The sequence below is a fragment of the Sinocyclocheilus anshuiensis genome, unplaced genomic scaffold, assembly GCF_001515605.1.
Source record: "Sinocyclocheilus anshuiensis isolate Anshui unplaced genomic scaffold, SAMN03320099.WGS_v1.1 scaffold1474, whole genome shotgun sequence".
NCBI lineage: Eukaryota > Metazoa > Chordata > Actinopteri > Cypriniformes > Cyprinidae > Sinocyclocheilus > Sinocyclocheilus anshuiensis.
In genome coordinates, this window is record NW_015558627.1 from 56,737 (window position 1) to 77,712 (window position 20,976).

Below are 20,976 nucleotides of genomic sequence, written 5' to 3' on the forward strand. Positions count from 1 at the left end.
GGGAAATAACTTAATACTCTGTCATTTATAGTCGTATGGTGAAATGTATATTTTTAATTGTGTAACGTTATGTTCAAAATAACTACAAAATGTCATGCCTTTGAAAAATAAAGAGAACAACAGAATGCGCTGCTTTAGCGCGTCTCGGTCTCCTTGAGCATCTTTCTGGCGCATGCCACAAACATGAACCACAGGGAATACTCGTCTTTTAAAAGGCTTCATTTAGATTATTTGACGTTAAATGCATCACATAAATCACTTTGGAATAAATCACAGTAGGCCTATGTATCATGATAAAAAAGTGACTTTACAGTCTGGAAATACTTTAGGCTATAGCAAATTATTTCTCGGACCCCCTATCACTTTAAGAACCGCTGGTCTACACAGAAGAAAGACCTGTCTAGACTCTGCCCCGGTACCAGTTGTGTCGAGCTATTCATTAGTCTGTTTGATGAGAAAAATATGAAATGTATAAAATGGCTTATTAATCCGTACAACTGCAGCAGTGGAGGACTATTATTCTGCTGCGTGATACTGCAGAAGAACTGATAACGGCACGGTTTGATCTTCGGCTGACCAATCAGCAGAAAGGGGCGTTTAATTCCCACCCACATATAGAAATCGAATATTCAAGCTGTTTATTCATTTTTCCACCCATAAACGAAAAACGAAAATTTAAGCTGAATTCTCATTTTTCATTTTTTGGAAAAAAACAAAAAAACGAAAAAGGAGCCGTTTTCTAATTCTTCTACTTTCAATATTAAATCAAAAAACAAATGATCGGATGATACATGGATTTTACACTTTAAAGTTTATTTGTGTTTGTTTCATCATTTGACAGATGGGAACATGGAGATACCGGCCACTGAAGACGAGGAGCCACAGGCCATGATGTTGGACTCCAGCACTGATACTAGCACTGATTCAAGCTCTGATGACTCCAGCTCCAGCTCCACCTCTGACTCGTCGGATGAGGAAAAGAAGAAAAAGAAACGTAAAAAGAAGAATGGCAAGAAGAGAAGCAAAAAAAGAAAGAAGGAAAACAAAAAGGTGAAGAGGTCAGGCAGGAAAGGAGAACAGGGTATGGTAGGCTTAAAACATGCTGTATTTATTTAGGTATTAGGTGTTTAGGTTATCATTTTTAGCTAAGTGCTTTATATTGGATTTGAGGCAGTATGTACACTATTCCCCAACATCACTCTCTTCCATGGTGTCTCTTTTAAATGACATGACACTAAAGGGATAGTTCCCCCCAAAATTAAAATTCTGTCATTAATTATTCACCCTCATGTCGTTCCAAACCTGCACGACCTTTGTTAAACACCAATTGATATTTTTGATGAAATCCGAGAGCTCTCTGACCCTCCACTGGTCCTACCACAGTCAAGGCACAGAAACGCAGTAAGGACATCGGTAAAATGGTACTCTCCATCGCGCTAGGGTGACGTGGAGGAGAAGAATTGTTGAATAAAGTTATTTTTGTTTTCTTTGTGAACAAAAACTATTCTCATAGCTTCATAAAATGACGGTTGAACCATTGATGTCACACAGACTGTTTCACCGATGTCCTTACGCTTCTGTGCCTTGATCGTGGTAGTACGCTTGCTGTCTATGCAGGGTCAGAGAGCTCTCGGATTCCATCAAAAATATCTTAATTTGTGTTCCGAAGATGAACGAAGGTCTTACAGGTTTGGAACGACATGACGGTGGGGAATTAACGACAGAATTTTCATTTATTGGTGAACAATTCCTTTAACATGTCAAAAGCTTAACTGTTCTGTTACAGCCAGTGCCCCACAATTCTGTGCTGTTTGTTTTCCTTGAATCAGTGATGATCCATATCTAGCTTGTATTTTTATTACAGGTTTCTTACATATGTTATGAATGAAGCAAACAGAGATGTATGCACTTACCTATTATGCCTGGATGAGGTGAACCTGTAGTTATTCTTGCCAGTGTTTACCAGAATTTTTTTAGAACAAATAATCAGCAAATGGTCTTGCTTTAATTGGCAGACTGCCCTCACACTACCTACTATAAAATACGACAAATGTTCTGTATCAAATGATAAGCTCCTGAGGCTGATAGCCTCCCTTTTAAAGAGAAAATATATGGGAAACACTGTGGCTCACCCTGCAACTATGACAGCACAAAAGACAACAATCTTTGGTGATTTATTCACATTGTTTTCTTTTCAGTTGCCTCCGTCTCAGATGTGGTGAAAAGATATCGGCGGGTCCTCAAACTTGTGCAAAGAGGCTTCAGGATGACCACAGCTTTCAAGAAAGCTTGTGTTTCATGAAATGCTGTTAAAGACACGGCCGCAATTGCAGAGATTTACATAGCAGACAAAAGTGTCCTAGACCAGTTCAAGGGTAAATACACACTTTTGAAACTAGCACAACTTTGTCAGAAAAAAATGTGGTGAAACTGGCAGAAAAGATCATTGAAATGAAAAACAACAAACAGCTCATCCCCTTTTCTGCCAAGAAAGACTGAATGTAGGCAACAGGATGTTAACTAGATAAGTTTAAGTAAATTATTGTTAACTAGGTAAGTTTTATTTTTCATAATTTGAAATGGTGGTGGCTGTTGTTCAAGTTTTTCCCCCTATGCCACACCTCCAATAAGACAACATGGTAAAGACATATGTGCAGCATGTTTTTTTTTCTTTCCTCAGGGGAGTTTTTTCATATAATGTTAATTAATGTAAAGTTTGCCACACATAATCAGACTGTTTAGATCTGATACCCTAGTGAACAATGGGTTGTATAAATATATTGTTAATAAAACTTTTTCTAATGTCCAGCCTATAGTGTTTATTGTATTGTACTTCATCGTCTGGTATTGACTTCTCATTTAAAATAGTTTTTTGTACAATCTATAGATTAGAATTTGAAATGCACCTTAAAATCTACTGGCAGTTAGTTGATCATATGTTACTTGTCTGTTGAAACAATGTTGTTGAATGTCAACTGATTCACTGTTGACATGCTACTAAATGATTACTGATAACTAGTAGAGTCTCAACAGATGGACTATCAAAATAAAGTGTTACCTTCATTTATTTCATTTGAAGTCACCATTGTGGTGGGCAGTGTTTGCTTTAGTTGGGATCTTGGTCCCTATACTTCTTGTGTTAGCTTGTGCACAGTTGTTGAGGTTAAGATAGAATGGGATCAAGTACTATCCTCCTCTCTTGCTGCTGAGATCTTGAGAGATTTAATGTGTTTGATTTGCAGTTGATTTTACCAAACTCCAACATACTTTAGTGTTTCTTTTAACATTGTGTTCAGTGTTCACTGAGGATTTTGCTTTGTATGTTCTACATTTCAGCATCTACCCAAAAAGAGTTTTGTACCTGTAAATATTTTTTATTTTATTTTATATACATAATCATAAAAAAAGTTTCGCAATTTTTTTTATGTATTATTATTGCACAAGTGTCTGTATTTTATGTCTGTGGCTAAGTGCAGCATAAGTGGCTCAGTGGGAAATGCTGTCTCTCACAGCAAGAAGATCTCTGGTTTGAGTCCCAGCTGAGCCAGAAAGTCTTTCCCTCAAAATCGCATGTGTGAATTACAGACACTTAATTGTCTAAAGGTGTTCCCTTTCAGTCGGTCACTCTCGACGTCATGTCGGTGCCCGACGAACTAACGACAAACGAGTCTAACTAAACGAGCCAATGCACATTGGCATGCGATGATTGCATCCAGCTGCTGCTGATCACAGCGTGAGCATAAAAAGGCAGCCGGTGCAACGCATACCAGCTTTTCGCTTCTGAGCCGAGCGACAACATCATTCTGCTCCAACCAGTGTCTTCAGTGAACTACGAGTTCAACGCGCTCTTGGAAGCTTTCCGTGTTGGCGGACGGCGCGTCAGCGGTGGTCGCTCCTGTGTCGAGTGAGTTGCGCACTTCAGGCTGCACTACCCCGTCGTGCTGCAAGCTGCTATCTCCCCTGTGCGCATCAGCACATAAAAGAGCATTTCCCTGAAAGAGCCAATTTCTCTAAAATAGCTCACACGGGTGTATCTTTGTAAAAACGACGGAACGTCTTTTTAAAGATGCCGTTTCACCCGTGCGTTTCTGGATGCGGTTGTTACCTGGCGCCGGGAGATGGTCACGATTGCTGCCTCACGTGTCACGTGTCCATCTCGGAGCTGCGGAGCAGGCTTCATTACCTCCAGGGGGGCGGAGCTCCGTTGCCTGCCGCTGCCAGGAGAGAACTACTTCGAACAGTAGCACGGGTGGTTTGAGGGTTACGGTGGTGGCAAACCCCTCAGGGAAGCAACCCTTGGGGGCCCACCACTCCTCTAGCGCTCTGATCCAGTCGAGCAGCCAAAGGCCCTGGCCCTCAAAGGCCCTGGCCCGGCTGGGCCCTCTTCAAAGAGCGCACCAGCGGTATCCTGCGGTGCTCCTCTCAACGACCGGATGTCGATCACTGCATCGGAGGGAGAGATCTCTGGAGAGGAAGATTCGGCTGTGCTGCCGCCCTCCGGGACGGTGGCAATGCCTGAATCGGATCCAGAGATGTCGGCTATGCTTTCCCGGGCCGCCGAGAGGGTAGGGCTCGAGTGGAAACCTCCACCGCGTCCCGAGCCCTCGAGTTTGGATGATTGGTTTCTCAGGGTATCTCGCACTGGTTCTCAGCGACCCGCCTTTCTTCCCGGAGGTGTATGAGGAGCTCACCAGATCATGGACGGCACCTTTTACTGCCAGAAAAGTTTTTACACCCTTGACGGTGGTGCAGCGAGGGGGTATACGGCAATGCCCCCGGTGGAGCGGTCGGTAGCGATGCAGTTGTGTCCTAAGACCGCCTCCTCCTGGCAGGGAAACCTGTCGCTCCCCTCCCGGGCCTGTAGGCATTCGTCTGGTCTGACCGGTGGTGCTTATACGGCTTGTGGAGAAGCTGCTTCCGCCTTACACACTATGGCGTTACTGCAGGTGCACCAGGCCAAGGCACTGAAGGACCTGCACGAGGGTGGTCACGATCTGGAAGTTCTACTACTGACCTCGCACTCAGAGCAACGAAGGTCACCGCGAGTTCTCTGGGTCGTGCGATGTCCATGCTTGTGGTCCAGGAGCGCCATCTCTGGCTGTGTCTGGCAGACATGAGGGACACCGACAAGGTTCGGTTCCTCAATTCCCGGCATTCGTCTGGTCTGACCGGTGGTGCTTATACGGCTTGTGGAGAAGCTGCTTCCGCCTTACACACTATGGCGTTACTGCAGGTGCACCAGGCCAAGGCACTGAAGGACCTGCACGAGGGTGGTCACGATCTGGAAGTTCTACTACTGACCTCGCACTCAGAGCAACGAAGGTCACCGCGAGTTCTCTGGGTCGTGCGATGTCCATGCTTGTGGTCCAGGAGCGCCATCTCTGGCTGTGTCTGGCCGACATGAGGGACGCCGACAAGGTACGATTCGACACATCCTGCCCCAGCGGGCAGCTGCTGCCTCCACCCGTCCGCCGGCCGCAGCGCCCCAGCCTCCAGCCAAGCAGCGCCATGGAGCCGGGCGTAGACAGGCCGCCCCGCCCGTTCAGGCCCCGTCACACCTGGCGGTAAGCGGAAGAGCAAGTGGCCCTGAGACGAGCGACCCAGAGATGGAGGGATCTGCTCTTCGGGAGATGGTGAACGCACCACTCCCTCCCCCAGAGGAGGGCCGGGTGGAGAATCTTTTGTTTCGTTTTGCCCCACCGTCAGCCTCACGGTCGATGGCACCCAAATTCTCAACAAAAGAGCAGTTTTCTCTATCTCTGGGTTCCAGGAAGGCACGGAGAGTCGCGGACGGACCAACACCGGACCACACTCATCCTCCTCCATCGCCAGCAGGCAGCAGCGGGCGGTTCGAGACCATCAACAAAGGCCCTACTCACGCACCCTTTGCCAAACTGTGGAACCAGGTAAGCATTGCATTGCACACTCAGACCCCTCTTCGGTCCACTCACAAGCTGCCCGAGTTGGGTCCCTGCGTTCTACCTCGCTGCCCCACTGCGGGTACGGTGGTGGTTCTGTTGGTCCTGCTTGCACGGTATCTGGGTGCCTGGCTAGCGCTACCCAACCCGTCTCGCTGGCTTCTGTGGACCATCAGCCTCGGCTATGCGATTCAGTTCACCCGGCGTCCCCCCAAGATAGAGCCGGTCCCTCCAGCCGATATGAATACGGGGTTTTACACACCCTACTTCATTGTACCCAAGAAAGGCGGCGGGTTACGACCAATCTTAGACCTGCGTGTCTTAAACCGGGCCCTTCACCGGTTACCGTTCAAGATGTTGACACAGAAACGCATCTTCGGGTGCGTCCGTCCCCAAGATTGGTTTGAAATGATCGACCTGAAGGATGCGTAATACACACCCTACTTCATTGTACCCAAGAAAGGCGGCGGGTTACGACCAATCTTAGACCTGCGTGTCTTAAACCGGGCCCTTCACCGGTTACCGTTCAAGATGTTGACACAGAAACGCATCTTCGGGTGCGTCCGTCCCCGAGATTGGTTTGCAGCGATCGACCTGAAGGACGCGTACTTTCATGTGTCAATCCTTCCGCACCACAGACCATTTCTGCGGTTCGCGTTCGAGGGATGTGCATACCAGTACAAGGTCCTGCCCTTCGGGCTGTCCCTGTCTCCCCGTGTCTTCATGAAAGTCGCGGAGGGGGCACTTGTTCCCCTCAGAGAGCAGGGTGTTCGCATCCTCAACTATCTCAATGATTGGCTCATACTAGCACAATCTCAGGATCAGTTGTGCGAGCACAGGGACCTGGTGCTCCAGCACCTCAGCCAGTTGGGTCTTCGGGTCAACTGGGAAAAAAGCTAACTCTCCCCGACGCAGAGGATCTCTTTTCGAACAGACAGAGATCTCTTGTCGAACAGACAGCATGACTCACAGAGGAATGTGTGCGGTCGGTGCCGAACTGCTTGAATTAATTCAAGGGCAGAACAGTGGTCCCACTGAAACTATTTCAGAGGCTCCTGGGGCATATGGCAGCTGCAGCGGCAGTTACACCGCTGGGGCTGCTTCGTATGAGAACGCTTCAGCACTGGCTTTATGGCCAAGTCCCGAGGTGAGTGTGGCCACTCACTGGGTCCAAGTTACACCAGCCTGTCACCAAACCTTAACCCCGTGGTCAGATCTTATGTTCCTCCAGGCAGGAGTGCCCCTAGAACAGGTCTCCAGGCATGCTCTGGTTTACATGGATGCCTCCACCACCGGCTGGGGGGCCACGTAAAACAGGCACACAGTGTCGGGGTGTGGACGGGCCCCCAACTGCACTGACATATCAATTGCCTAGAGTTGTTAGCGGTGTGCCTTGCCTTGAACCGTCTCAAAGGGTGCTTACAAGGCAAGGCTCCCGTTGCATGTTGCAACTCGCCCGCCACCTCCTCCTTTGGAGTCGGAAGGCTCTGAGGTCACTTCGTGCCATTCACATTCCGGGCCGTACGGCTGACGAGCTGTCACGAGCTACACTCCCGGGAGAATGGAGACTCCATCCCCAGACAGTCCAGCTGATTTGGAGACGTTTCGGAGCCGCTCAGGTAGACCTGTTTGCCTCTCCAGAAACCTCTCACTGCCAGTTGTTCTACTCCATGACCGAGGGAACACTCGGCCCGGACGCACTGGCAAATATGTGTTTCCCCCAGTGAGCCTTCTCGCACAGACGCCGTGCAAGGTCAGGGAGTACGAGGAGCAGGTCCTGCTTGTGGTGCCGTATTGGCCCACTCGTACCTGGTTCCCCGAACTAATGCTCCTTGCGACGGCCCCTCCCTGGCAGATTCCTTGGAGGAAGGATCTACTGACTCCGAGACGGGGCACCCTGTGGCACCCGCGTCCAGACCTCTGGAAACTTCATGTCTATTGCTGCTAACCATGACCCTGTGGAAAGGAAGTTGGTAGGGAAGCATTGCCTGGTCATCAGGTTCCTTAGGGGGGCGAGAAGGTTAAATCCTCCCCGGCCCCCCTCCATACCCTCTTGGGACCTGTCTCTGGTGCTTAAAACACTACAGCAGGGCCCATTAGAGCCTTTGCAGTCAGTTGAGCTAAAGTTTCTTTCAATGAACACTCTGCTCCTGCTTGCACTGGCCTCCATCAAGAGGATAGGGGACCTGCACGCATTTTCGGTCAACGATTTGTGCTTAGAGTTTGGGCCGGCTGACTCCCAGGTAATACTGAGGCCCCGGCCCAGCTAGCAGACACAAAGCGTTAGGACCTCAGACCAGCTCTTTATCTGTTACGGAGGCCGGCAGAAAGGGAAGGCCGTCTCTAAGCAGAGGATGGCCCACTGGATTGCTGGATGCCATCACCCTGGCTTATCAGGCACAGGGTGTGCCTTGCCTGCTCAGGTTGCGAGCTCACTCTACTAGAAGTTTTGCATCCTCCTGGGTGCTGGCTCGTGATGCCTCACCGACAGATATTTGTAGAGCTGCGGGCTGGGCGACCCCCAACACATTCGCTAGACTCTATAGCTTCCATGTGGAGCCGCTGGATGCCATCACCCTGGCTTATCAGGCACAGGGTGTGCCTTGCCTGCTCAGGTTGCGAGCTCACTCTACTAGAAGTTTTGCATCCTCCTGGGTGCTGGCTCGTGATGCCTCACCGACAGATATTTGTAGAGCTGCGGGCTGGGCGACCCCCAACACATTCGCTAGATTCTATAGCTTCCATGTGGAGCCGGTATCCTCCTGTGTTCTCACGTCAAATGGGTAGAGGCACTGAGAGGCCCCGGTTTAGTGTCGGCTTGCTAAAACTGCTCCAGAGTGTCCGTACTGTAGACCCTATCGAGCTCCTCCATCCCCTCGGCAGCCAGACGTGGCGGAACGTCCGGCACCAGGCCCTCACTCGCTGAATCCTTGAGAACCGGTAGAGGGCTGGGTTCCATATGTAGAGACCTAAGTGGATCCCATATGTGTAAATTCAATAAAGCTCTCTAAACTGCACAATGAATCTCTTATTTACATTGCGTCTGCACTTAGTCATGAGATGATACACGAGCGTGCAAAACTGCGCTTAAAAACTGCGGCGCTCGCCGCTTTCAGTGGTGAATTCTGACAAAACGTTTCTGATTCATCACTAATGCACAATCAGCACTTAATTAGTAACTTAATTATCTCATTAACTTTAACTCTTTGAGGACTTGGGATTTGCCTGTGACTTGAAAGGAATGATTTGGTCCCACCTCTGGTGAAATCAGCAGGTTGAGTTCATGGGTGGAATAAACATATGGCAGGACTTTTACTTTCTGACCTCTGGACTTTACACCTCTGGTGTGTTGCCACAAAATGTGCCATGACAATGTACCACGTCCCCTTGTTACCTTATTAGCCGGTGTATAAGAAGCCTTGCGTTCATCTGTGCTGTGTCAGTCATTGTTTTGTGTAGCAAGTGGTTTACCTGGGTTTTTTTGGGTTGTTCCTGGTTTTCCCTTCCGTGTTGTTCGGATTTATCTTTGTACTTCCTGTTGGATTATTTGCCTGGATCCCTGGTCTGCATTTCCTGTGTTTTGCTTTTTAATTAAACCTGTGTGAGCATTTGGATTTGCCCTGGCCTCATCCTTGCACACTCGTGACAGGAATATAACAGCCTGAGGGCAGCTGTGTTCCAGCCTAGCTTCTATGACTAGGTAGGGTTCCCCTTGGCACAAGCTCTCTCAAGTAAGTGCTGAAGTCTTTGTCTAGGAATTTGCTATTCGAAGATAGCTGTGTCCAGCCCTCTAGTGTTATGGCCACTGCTTACATCAGGCTTTGATCTTGGACTAATGATGTTTGTGTGCGCTTTTTAGCAAATAATTTACTGATAGTACAGATCTCCCTATTGTGAGCTCCTGGTCAATAATGCATTGCTTCGCTAGCCTACCGTGGGACTGACACGGATTGGGGACCTCCTTAGTATAGCCATCTGACGGTGGTTATATTCCAGCCATTGTTATGGCAGGACGGGCTTTTATTGAATACAGCTATCTAGTGTTTTCAAAAGACCCGGTACTAGTTGGTACTAAAAAAATTTAAACGTTACGGTACCAGGTTTTCTTAAGTACCGGTGGTACCGAGTACCCGGTCAACCTGGTTCTTGATGCGCTATCCAAAAGCTATCCTCTTCCAGTGTTGCCAAGTCCGCAGTTTTCCCACGGAATTGGGCTGCTTTAACACTGTTGCCGCGGGTTGTTTTTCATGTCCGCGGGTTGAAAAACGACCCCACTAACGTGATATTTAGCCCCTGGAATGCGAATTTTACCAGGGGAACCCCGCCAAAACATGCGTATTTTATCCTCGGAACACGATTTTTAACGGGGGACCCTCTCTAAACGCGTTTGGGCGGGTTTTGTTGTGAAAACCTGGCAACCTCTTCATAAAAGCAGTGGCGACCTCAAGAGGAGGAAACGCATCAAACTAACAAAACACCCCGATCAAGTTCAAGCAGGTAAGTTTCAATTACATTTTTAATATTTAGAGCTTCTGTTATGAATATTATTCCTTATTAATAAAAATGTTGTTCAATTAGCATGTTTTTGTGTTTTGCTTTGGTACCGAAATTGGTACCGAGAACCGTGGATTTTCACTGGTATTGGTACCGAATACTGACATTTTGGTACCGTGACAACACTACAGCTATCTAAGGCTAGCTGTGTTGTACTTGCAGTTGTGGTGAGCCCTTTCCTGGAAATGTAGCTATCTGAGGATAGCTATGCGCTAGCTCGGTGACTGCTCCCCTGCTTAGGGTTTTTAAGTAGCAATCTCCTTGAGCCCTGCCTACATAGTGCTGTCTCCCCTTACAGGATTTATAATTAGACAGCCCACTGCTGGTGGTCTTGGCAATTGCAGTTGGCTCCCTTTCCTAGAGCCTAGCTATCTGAGGATAGTTATGTTCTTAACTTTGTTGGGATGTTCCATTTTATCAGGATTCAGGTTCCCGTTTCTGCCAAGTTATGTGAGCGGCCGGAGGCGTCTGTGGCTTGGCCGCTTTCTGAGGAAAGGCTTGGTGTATGTCTGTCACTTCCTTGGTCTCTCACCAGGTGGAACATCTCGGGTTAAGCATGCAACCATGGTTCCCTGACAGGGAACGAGACGTTGCGCCCCCTCACCATGCCTTCGGCCTGCCTGTTTACGTTTCCTTCAGACAACCAAGTTGGTGATGTATTCAGCAGATGCCCTTTTATACTTCCCAGTACCTGCCTATTACGTCACGGGCCACGTATACCAATAGAATTGCCGTCGTTTCACATGTGTTTCATACACCAGTCATGCTGGCGGCATTCCCCCAAGTGTCTGCTAGAGGATGCAGCGTGCATTGTTGTGCCTGCGTGTGTTACAATGTGTTGCTGACAGACATGCAGGGAACTGGGTTTAGGATTTCAGTGGACTCTCAAAAAATGTGATTTGCTTGAGAGAGCATTAAAATATATCATTATGGTGTTTTAAATTTGATTTAGTAGAGTTTGTTTTGCATCAAGCACAATGTGATTTTCAGCAATCAAGATCTGGCAGCAACAACACATTTTTCCACTTGGGCAAGCGCTTTGCGGACAGCTTACCACACGCGTGAAATCACCCGCATGCTAGCAAACCTGAGAACGTGCAACAATCCTGACGAGTCATAGCAATACAGGGGAGGCGCTAAAGCTTCTGTGAATCTGCTCGCCCAGAAGCTTCCATAACTGGCACAGTCTTACAGAATATTACCGTCATTTAGCAAATAAATAATTTTACATACTTTTTCTCAACACTTTATTAAGCTTTAAGTTGCATCTCAAATGACAAGGAATCAAATTAAAATCATGTTTCTATTAATTAGCCTGCAAACTCATTTTCTCAGATGGCCTGGGTATGCAGAGCATTCTCAACTTATTTGGATGAAACACCACTGCCAAAAAGTAAACTCCAAGAAAATCTACAAAAATGTCAGCCTTTGAGAAAACCAAAAAAAGTGTTGACTTCTCAGCACTTACTCTGATCAAGTAAATGTTCCCTTGCCTGGTCAAGTGTTTCTCACCAAGAGTATACATGGGCATGTTCAACAGTGAAGATTAACTCCAAGCAAAAGTAGGGTGACCATACGTCCTCTTTTTGGACCTAAAAAAATGCATCTGGTCGGGATTTCTAAATCGCCCAAAATGTTAGGGATTTGGCTTTTGCTTTCTACAGTGGCCATTCATGGTGTGCATTTTTGTATTAAAGCCTTGACTGTTTTCTAAATCCCACTCCCGCAAACATTCTAATATTGAATATAATAAGTTGCTATGCATATGTGGAGTATTAAAATCGCTTTGGATGCAGCTTATGTTGGATGTAGGGTTGCCAAATCTGCATTTTTTCCATGGAATTGGGCTGATTTTTAACTGTTGCTGCAGATTGATTTTCTCCCGTGGGTTAAAGGTTTGAAATATTGCATAAATGACAATTGACTGAAATGCTTGTATTGAAACATTTTGCATTTTACCTATGATAAAACTGTGGTAGATATACGTTTTGTGAAGGATGGCCACTGTGGTAGGAAGCCTTTTAGCTGTTTATGAATGTTTAGGTATGGAAATAAAATATTTGGAGTTTTGATATAGGATATGGTCATCCTCACACCCCACCCCCCACATCCTCTTTTTTTTAAATAAAATATGGTCACCCAAAGCAAAAGCAAGTACAAAAGTGTGAATCAATGCCTATATGTGCTTGTAATTGAAGTAACCTTCACTGCTGAAAATTCACAATAACAGCAAGTATACACTTACAGGGTGGTGTTGGTCATTTTCAGCAGTCCAGATTAGCTTCAAGTATTGGCAAATACAAAATGGTGAATCAGTGCGAATATGTGTTTGCAATTACCTATTTCTAGGCTGTTTTTCAAAGTTTGCTGCTTCAAATAACCTTAAATTCCCTGATTGTTAGAGCTTTTATGTTTATTGGTGGACCATACTTGTGCATTGCTCTTTCATATTTTATAGACTATTTTACTTTCATCTTGAACAAATTCCAAGTTACATTAAGTAGTCAACCAAAATGCCTCTAACAATTAAATACAGCCCAATAACGCGTGAAACTCATTCGCTAAATCCCCACGACAGTGCTTGAAGTGTGCTTAATTTTTATTGCACCGTACCAGCCAGTGTTTTAAATCAGGAGTTCCCAAACTTTTCTAAGACCCACATAGACAAGTATAATCTATTTCACGACCCACCAAAATATTTGAGATCAAAAAAGAATTGACATTACTCTAAGCTTAATCTTAATTAAAAGTTGAATATGACAGAAATTAAGTATTTAAGAAACATAACCATTTTATTTTAAAGTACAACTGTAAAATTTCACTACTCATATTTAAATTTTAATTTCACTAAAATTTGAAACATGTGCATAAAAACTCGGAACACACTCACTCCGGTGAACTGTAATCCGCTGCGAGTGTTGTTAAACTTGTCGCGGGGTTCAGCACAGAAAATGCATTCATGGTCCTTCCGTGTGTGTGTGTGTGTGTGTGTGTGTGTGTGTGTAGGGGAGAGCGGAGCACAAACCAACAGTGAAGCAGAATGATCTAAAACAGTTTGGAGATTAAAATAATTGTGAAATGGGTAAAAATAATAAAGTTTTCTCATTTGAAATAAACATTAAAAACTGAGATGACAAATTTACTTGAGTCAGAAGTTTACTGTTGCAATGGTTAAATAAATGTTCAGCAATATTTTCAAAAGATTGTTGAACTTTGGCAAATTTTTTCTCTATATAGAGATGATATGGCAAGGAAGTAATACGAAATTTGGTAAATTTTGTTATGTGGAAATGTTTAAATCTTGTAGTGTTACATTCAACCCCGCTCACCCCGTACATGTGAAATGCTTTTTCATTTTATTTTTTTGTTTCTTTATTGGTAAGTAGCCAACTGCATATGAAGGAACGAAAACAGCGCCGAGTTCAAACTGACGATAGAAATGAATGAACATCGCCTACCTGAAACATTTTTTGTAACATTTGAATTTTCCGGTGTATGCAATCTCATTCAGAATACAGCACAGTGAAGTGAGCGAGTTTCTTCTCATTAATAATGTGGATCGAGCCTTTTAATAATGATGTTGCTCTGAGACCCTCACTTTATTACAACTTGTGCACCCGCGCTTCAAAACACGCAATGCATGTTTTAAATCTGCGGCCTTAAAGAATATTGCAATTCGTAATTAATGTTGGTAGGCTATATCGTGAAGCCCTAGACTGAACTGTATGATTGTGTCACTGAAATGCAATTTTAGCTGCAGCCAAGTGCAGCTTGTCGTGACCCACAGTTTAAAAACCCCTGTTTTAGATCACATTTAAAGAGGTGTGTATTATTCCATAAAATAAATAAAACGATAGCAATGTTTTATTTATTTGTTCTCATGATTTAACTACAAAAAAAAAAAAGGGTGTAAAACGTATTCACAATTTAACTAAATCAATGGAGCTTAAACCAAGGGAACAAATAATAAAACATACTTATTTATACTAAAACCAATGATTAATAAAACATTCTTGTGAGTTGATATATTTTTTCCTACTGTAATGCGCAGGGCTTCGTGTATTTATCATTGACAGGTATTAATTAAACTTGTCACTTTGATAGCAGATGGCCAGAAAGGTCCAAACGACAATCATCAGTGACAACTGGAGATTCAGTCAAAAGCATAAGACTTCGGACGCTAATACACACTAAATACACATAGCCACGCAATGCTGATGTTGTTAACATTAACAATTTGAGAACAAAGTATAATAATAATTTGCATGGTTTGATGTGATATGAACAAAGCAATCATTAGATTTAATCACCAGTGGTAGCGCAATTTATTGTAATGCTTCTTTTTCTTAGACGGTCAGAACAAAAAAGGCAGACACGTTATTTGTTCAGTTGATATTTTCTGATTATTTTAGTCATACTTCCAAAACATAGTATCTGTAACACCAGAGTACAGTGAATATCCACACTGGTGCGGTGACTGACGGCTACGCATACTCCTCAAAACATTAGATTCATCCACGCTGAGGAGCCGTGCCGAAACACAAACCACATACACATGAAAATTCTGCTGATAACTGCAACTGCAGGTTTCCAACAGAGATGGCGACAATGAGGCAAAACCTACAGACTGCTGCTTTAAACATATTATTGAAATGATCCTGACCAGCCCTCAAGAATTGCACAAACAAATTAAAATGCCAAATAAATCCAGAAACATTAACTGCATGAAAGTTACAACAAAAAACATATTACAATTACTTCAATTTGTGCATCACATTTAAAACCAGTGTAATGCGAGACTGTCAGATCCCCAAACCATCAATGAATGAAACTTCTGCCACACTGGGGGCAGGTTGTAAGGCTTTTATGCGGTGTGAATACTCATGTGGACTCTAAGGTTTCCATGTTGAGTAAAACTCTCTAAATGCTGTTGGCATGTGTAAGGCTTCTACTCTGTGTGAATTCATGTGTGCTAGTTTAAGTTTCCTTTTTGAGTGAAACTACTTCTACGCTTTGCTGGCATGTAAGGGTGCTTTCACAGCTGTAGATCGATTGCTTTGTTCCGAAACAGTGATTAAAATTATTACAATGTTGCTTTTTATTCTTGGTGCGGTTCACTTTCACACTGCAAAGCTTCTAAATGGACCAAAATTGTTAAAATCGGATTGTTTTCTCACTACAAGCGAACCGCTCCAGAGTTTGTTTTCAATCGCGCCGAGACCACCTCATTAAGATGATCTCCAACCGATTGTTTTGGCGCGGATCCGAGCGTGATTGCCATTTTCACATATGCCCAAACAAACCGAGCTAAGGTGGGAAATGCGCCAGGTTCTGAAACAACGGGCCTAAGACTTTTCTCCAGTGTGAATTCTCATGTGCCAGTTAAGGCTTCCTTTATGAGTGAAACTTTTTCCACACTGTTGGCAGGTGTAAGGCTTCTCTCCAGTGTGAATTCTGATGTGGGCTTGAAGGTTTCCATGCTGATGGAAACTCTTTCCACACTGAGGGCATGTGTAAGGCTTCTCTCCAGTGTGAACTGTCATGTGCCAGTTAAGGCTTCCTTTATTAGTAAAACTTTGTCCACACTGTTTGCAGGTGTAAGGCTTCTCTCCGGTGTGAATTCTCATGTGGTGGCTAAGGCTTCCTTGATGACTGAAACTTTTTCCACACTGTCCGCAAGTGAAGGGACTCTCTCCATTGTGTACTCTCATGTGGACTTCAAGGTTTCCATGTTGAGAAAAACTTTTTCCACACTGCTGGCAGGTGTAAGGCTTTTCTCTGGTGTGAATTCTTATGTGCCTGTCAAAGCTTCCTTTATGAGTGAAACTTTTTCCACAGTGTTGGCAGGTGTAAGGCTTTTCTCCAGTGTGATTTTTTATATGCCTGTCAAAGCTTCCTTTATAAGTGAAACTTTTTCCACAGTGTTGGCAACTGAAAGGGGTCTCACCAATGTGGACTTTAAGGTTTCCTTGTCGATTGAAACTCTTTCCAAACCGAAAGCAAGTGAAATCACTTCTAGTTTCTCCAGTCTTTTGAGCTTTTTTTCGTGTGGAAATCTTTTCAGTCTGTGAACACCTGAAAGATTTTTTCCCAGCTGTGAAATTATGCAGATTCTCGTATTGATCTTTCTCTTCAATGTCATTGAATACTTCTTTCTCTTTTTTCAATGCCATTAGGTCTAAGGTGAAAAAACAAACAAAAATTATCCCCAGTTTAATGGCACAATACAACAGACATCAAAACATTTAGACAATGCATCAAAATCAACAACATGTACTGTATGCTTGATCCTGTACCAGAGGTGTCCAAACCTGCTGTGGAGGGCCACTGTCCTACTTGTCCCAATACACCTGCCGGAAATTCTCAACTCAGGCCCTTGAAACCCCTTTCCTTCAGAGTTTAGCTCCAACCCTAATCAAACACACCTGAACATGCTAATCAAGATCTTCTGTGTTATCTGAAAGCTAAAGGCAGAAAGCTCTATTTGAAAGCTGAAGTTTGCAGAAAAGGGGACCTTGAAGGCTAGAGTTGAGAAACGCTGCTCTTCACAATTAGGCATGGGCCGATTACCGGTTTCAAGGTATTTGAAAATGTCACGGTTTCAAAACCGCTAATATTTTCCGTTATACCGTTCCTGCGGTATGCGCTGTTTTTCATGACTCCTCAAAGACTGAAAGTGTAGGAATCCCTCAGGTTGAGTGAAGTGTAGAGAGTAACACGACCCTCCTCTTCTGTTGGTCCCTTGTTCCTCAATCGTCCTATCTCCTTGCTCCCCTAGGGCCGGTGACGGATTTGCTGTCATGACTAGGCATGGGCCGATTACCAGTTTCAAGGTATACCGCAATTTGAAAATTTCACGGTTTCAAAACCTCTAATATTTTCCGTTATACCGTTCCTGCGGTATGCGCTGTTTTTCATGACTCCTCAAAGACTTAAAGTGTAGGAATCCCTCAGGTTGAGTGCAGTGTAGAGAGTAACACGACCCTCCTCCTCCTGTTGGTGCGAGCGAGCGGTCAGTCACGTGTGTGTATGATGGCCAAAGGAGCTTGCTTTGGAACTTACGCGATCGGCAACCGGCCATTTATTGTTTTATTGCAGCCGATCTCTGTTGCACAAACTGCGTTGCAATGCATATCATTTTCCAAATGTCATTTATGTGAAAATATGAAGTCTGTAAACGCCCATTAACACAGGCCCGAGACGCTGAAGACGGACGCACAGAGAAAAAAACTGTAGCAGGCAGATCACTCACTGTTCATGATGCACAAACTATTGGAAGAAATAAATAAATAAATTCCTAAATATTGATTTGGGGTTTATATGAATGTGTTTCTGAGGGGAACGGACTGTCTTCAGAAACGTTTAGATGGTATTTTTTTTTCCATCTCGTATAATTCAAATTAAAGCAGTGTTTCAGCGCAGCTCTGCTTTGTTTACTGCGATAACCAAGGTAACGCTGTATCAGCGCCTCCTGCTGTCAGAGAGTGAATCTGCATCTCATTCAGAGCTTCTGCTGTTTGTTTCGTTCAGGCATGTAGTATAATTTCACAAAGCTAGTCAGAACATTCTGTTTTTGCTTCAAATTGGGTTATTATTAAATCAAATTATGTATATGAAATTATATAAATAAATGATATGAAATTATATAAATGATATGTATATGAATTATATAACTAAAATTAAATAACTGTAATTACAGATTTAGGTTAAATAAAGATGTCAGTCTTTATTTTTCTTCTTTTTAGGGCAGCAGTAGCTCTAGCAGCAAATCAACCATCCACATCAAAAGCTGCAGGACAGCCCACATTTCAAAAACAAATCACAGAAAAAAAAAAATAAAAATACTACTGTTCCAAATATTCTGTATGTTGCTCAAAATATATTGTGTTCAGTGTTTTTTTTTTTTTTTACCCAGCCATTTCAAATTAACACATTTTAGAGCTGCAGCAACAATACCGTGATACCGTGATATTTTCGCTGAAGGTTATCATACCGTCAAAAATCTCATACCAGCCCATGCCTATTCACATTAGGGCCTTTCGCACCGCAGGAACCTTTTCATAGTACCAGAACTAATTGTGGAACTACCCACTTTTTTGCATTTTCACACCACCGGAACTGGGTGCGATTTTAGTACCGGACTGCCTTTTTCGAGAACCAAATTAGCTCCTACTCCGGAGCAGGGTCTAACCAGCACAACTGGTACTAGCTGTGACGCAAGTAGACATTGATTGGCCAAACGCAAACGAAAACGCCCTCACCCGCCATGATTTAAAACGCTGTGTAAACATACTTTAAAGATTTAAAGAGAACAGCGATAGATGGACGGACGCTGAAGTGCAGGCACTTGTAGCAAATGTAGCACTGCCAGTTGTCGTTGGAGATTCTTAGTCCTCCTTTCCATTCTTTGCTGGTATGCACATCATACCAGCATGGCGCCGCAAATGGCAGCAAGGACGCTGAGCTCCGCGATTCTTCTATTGTTTTTGTTTGTTTGTTCTGTGTTTTGTCATTCTTCTTCTATAAGTTTTACCAGAGACGAACTCCTTAACATTAAGCAACACATCCCAGCCAATATTTTTCCATTTTTCCGGTTTTTGATTATTTGGACGTTTTGTTGGACATTCTATTCGGAGGTACAGCTGTGTTGTTCAAACATGCGTGCAGACGCAGAAGAGGGAAACGCGCCGGCGCCCTGGTGAAGCTCCGCGCGCGCGGCTTTCGGACTGCGCTCCCAAGCATTCATCTCGCGAATGTCCGTTCCCTTCCTAACAAAACGGATGAACAACTTCTCCTCACCCACACCAACAAGGACTTTTCAAACTCTGCTGCACTGTGCTTCACTGAAACCTGGCTGAGTGAAGCCATTCCGGACAACGCGCTTCATCTGCCGGGCTACCAGCTGTTCAGAGCGGATCGCATCGCGGAGTTAACGGGGAAAACCAGAGGTGGTGGATTGTGTTTCTACATCAACGAAAGTTGGTTGACGTCGCTGTCGACCGGTTCCTAGTACACACTGTCGGTGCGAATGCAACCCTTTAAATGGTACTGGGAAATAGTTCACGCAAAATCATCCCAGTACTTTAGTACTGTCCATTTAGTTCTGGAACTAAAGCGGTGCGAAAGGCCCTAATATTACTAACTTTCTTTAGGCCATGTCTCAAGAACCTTTAAGCTGGCAGTTAAACCCTTTATTTAAAAAAATAACAGTTTGACCCAGGAGATATAGTGAATTATAGACTTCTCAATTAGGGATGCTAATAATTAATCACTGATCCATTAATTGACAAAAAATAATAATAATCCAAGGAAACTCAAACTGTGTCTAAATGGTCAAAAAAGTTAATGATATTTTCTGCACGAGCAAAACATTTAAATTAGATGTTGTGCTTTGGGGAAAGCAAAACTAATTTACCATTGCGTGTGAAATGTCTGAGCCCCACATGATGATGAATGTAGATATAAAAAAATAAATATTAGTAATTCATTCCTATGACTTAAATTTGTGGCCACGAGCCAAGTTACATTGATTTGTTCTCTCTTTAAAGCAAAACTAAGCATCAATTTAGTACAATGTGACCATGCCTTAACTAAAATGAAGGAACGACTAACTTAGTTTATTAATAATGTTTAAATGTAGAAATTTGAGTGATCAAGCAGCAAAACACAACACAAAGCCGCATATGGCTTCTTTTAAATTTATGGGATTCTTTTGCCTCTGTCATTCGACATAAATCCAAATGTTTACATGGGTGAGATGTAACATTTGCCTGCTAAACACCTAAAACAGAGGTGTTAATTATAGGACTTAAAACTCCGCACGTAATAACCTAGAACACTGTCTAACACTTGATGGCTGCTCTGTCAATTCTTCGGCATCAGTTATTTAATAGCAATCTTTCTTTTGAAAGTCACGTTTCTAACATTTGTAAAACTGCATTTTTCCATCTAAAAAATATATCTAAATTATGACCTATGCTCTCAATGTCAAATGCAGAAACGTTAATGATCGTATAGATTTTAAAATCTTGCTTATTACTTATAAAGCCCTTAGTGGTTTAGCACCTCAGTATTTGAACGAGATCTTACAGGTGCATCTCAAATGAACTTTTCCACAACATTCTAATTAATTATTTCAGTAATTCAACTCAAATTGTGAAACTTGTGTATTAACATACAAATGAGAAATGTTGGGGAAAAATGCAAACTTTTAAACATGAGACTAAACCAACAGTAGGTGGCGGTAAGTCACTTATTCCTTAAACAGATTCCTTCAAACCGCTGAATCATTCAGTAACAAAAACGGCAGTGTTGCTTGGAGAGTGTGCGCAATAATTCTGTTCTGATTTTTGTTTGGAACTATTTTCGTTGGTGAAATAGAACAAAACAGTCAATATTGTGTCTAAAATGTAAGTAACTTAATAACTACTTGACTACTTAACTACTTGTTAATTGAACTAAAATCAATGTAATATTTGCATTCTTGAGAATATTCAGCACAATA

General features: G+C 43.7%; 2 protein-coding genes across 2 annotated transcripts in view; one reads left to right on the forward strand and one right to left on the reverse strand.

Annotated features, from left to right (window-relative positions):
• Positions 1-11,048, forward strand: part of LOC107680739 (uncharacterized) — an 18,134-nt gene extending 7,086 nt beyond the window's left edge. The window contains exons 7-8 of the mRNA XM_016476786.1: positions 842-1,081; positions 10,894-11,048. Coding sequence (XP_016332272.1) covers positions 842-1,081; positions 10,894-11,048 — 395 coding nt within the window. The remainder of the gene's footprint in view (positions 1-841; positions 1,082-10,893) is intronic.
• A 3,748-nt stretch (positions 11,049-14,796) lies between these two features.
• The window catches only part of LOC107680744 (gastrula zinc finger protein XlCGF8.2DB-like), a 20,661-nt gene continuing 14,481 nt past the window's right edge, over positions 14,797-20,976 (reverse strand). Inside the window, exon 3 of the mRNA XM_016476791.1 lies at positions 14,797-16,650. Coding sequence (XP_016332277.1) covers positions 15,818-16,650 — 833 coding nt within the window. The 3' untranslated portion in view covers positions 14,797-15,817. The remainder of the gene's footprint in view (positions 16,651-20,976) is intronic.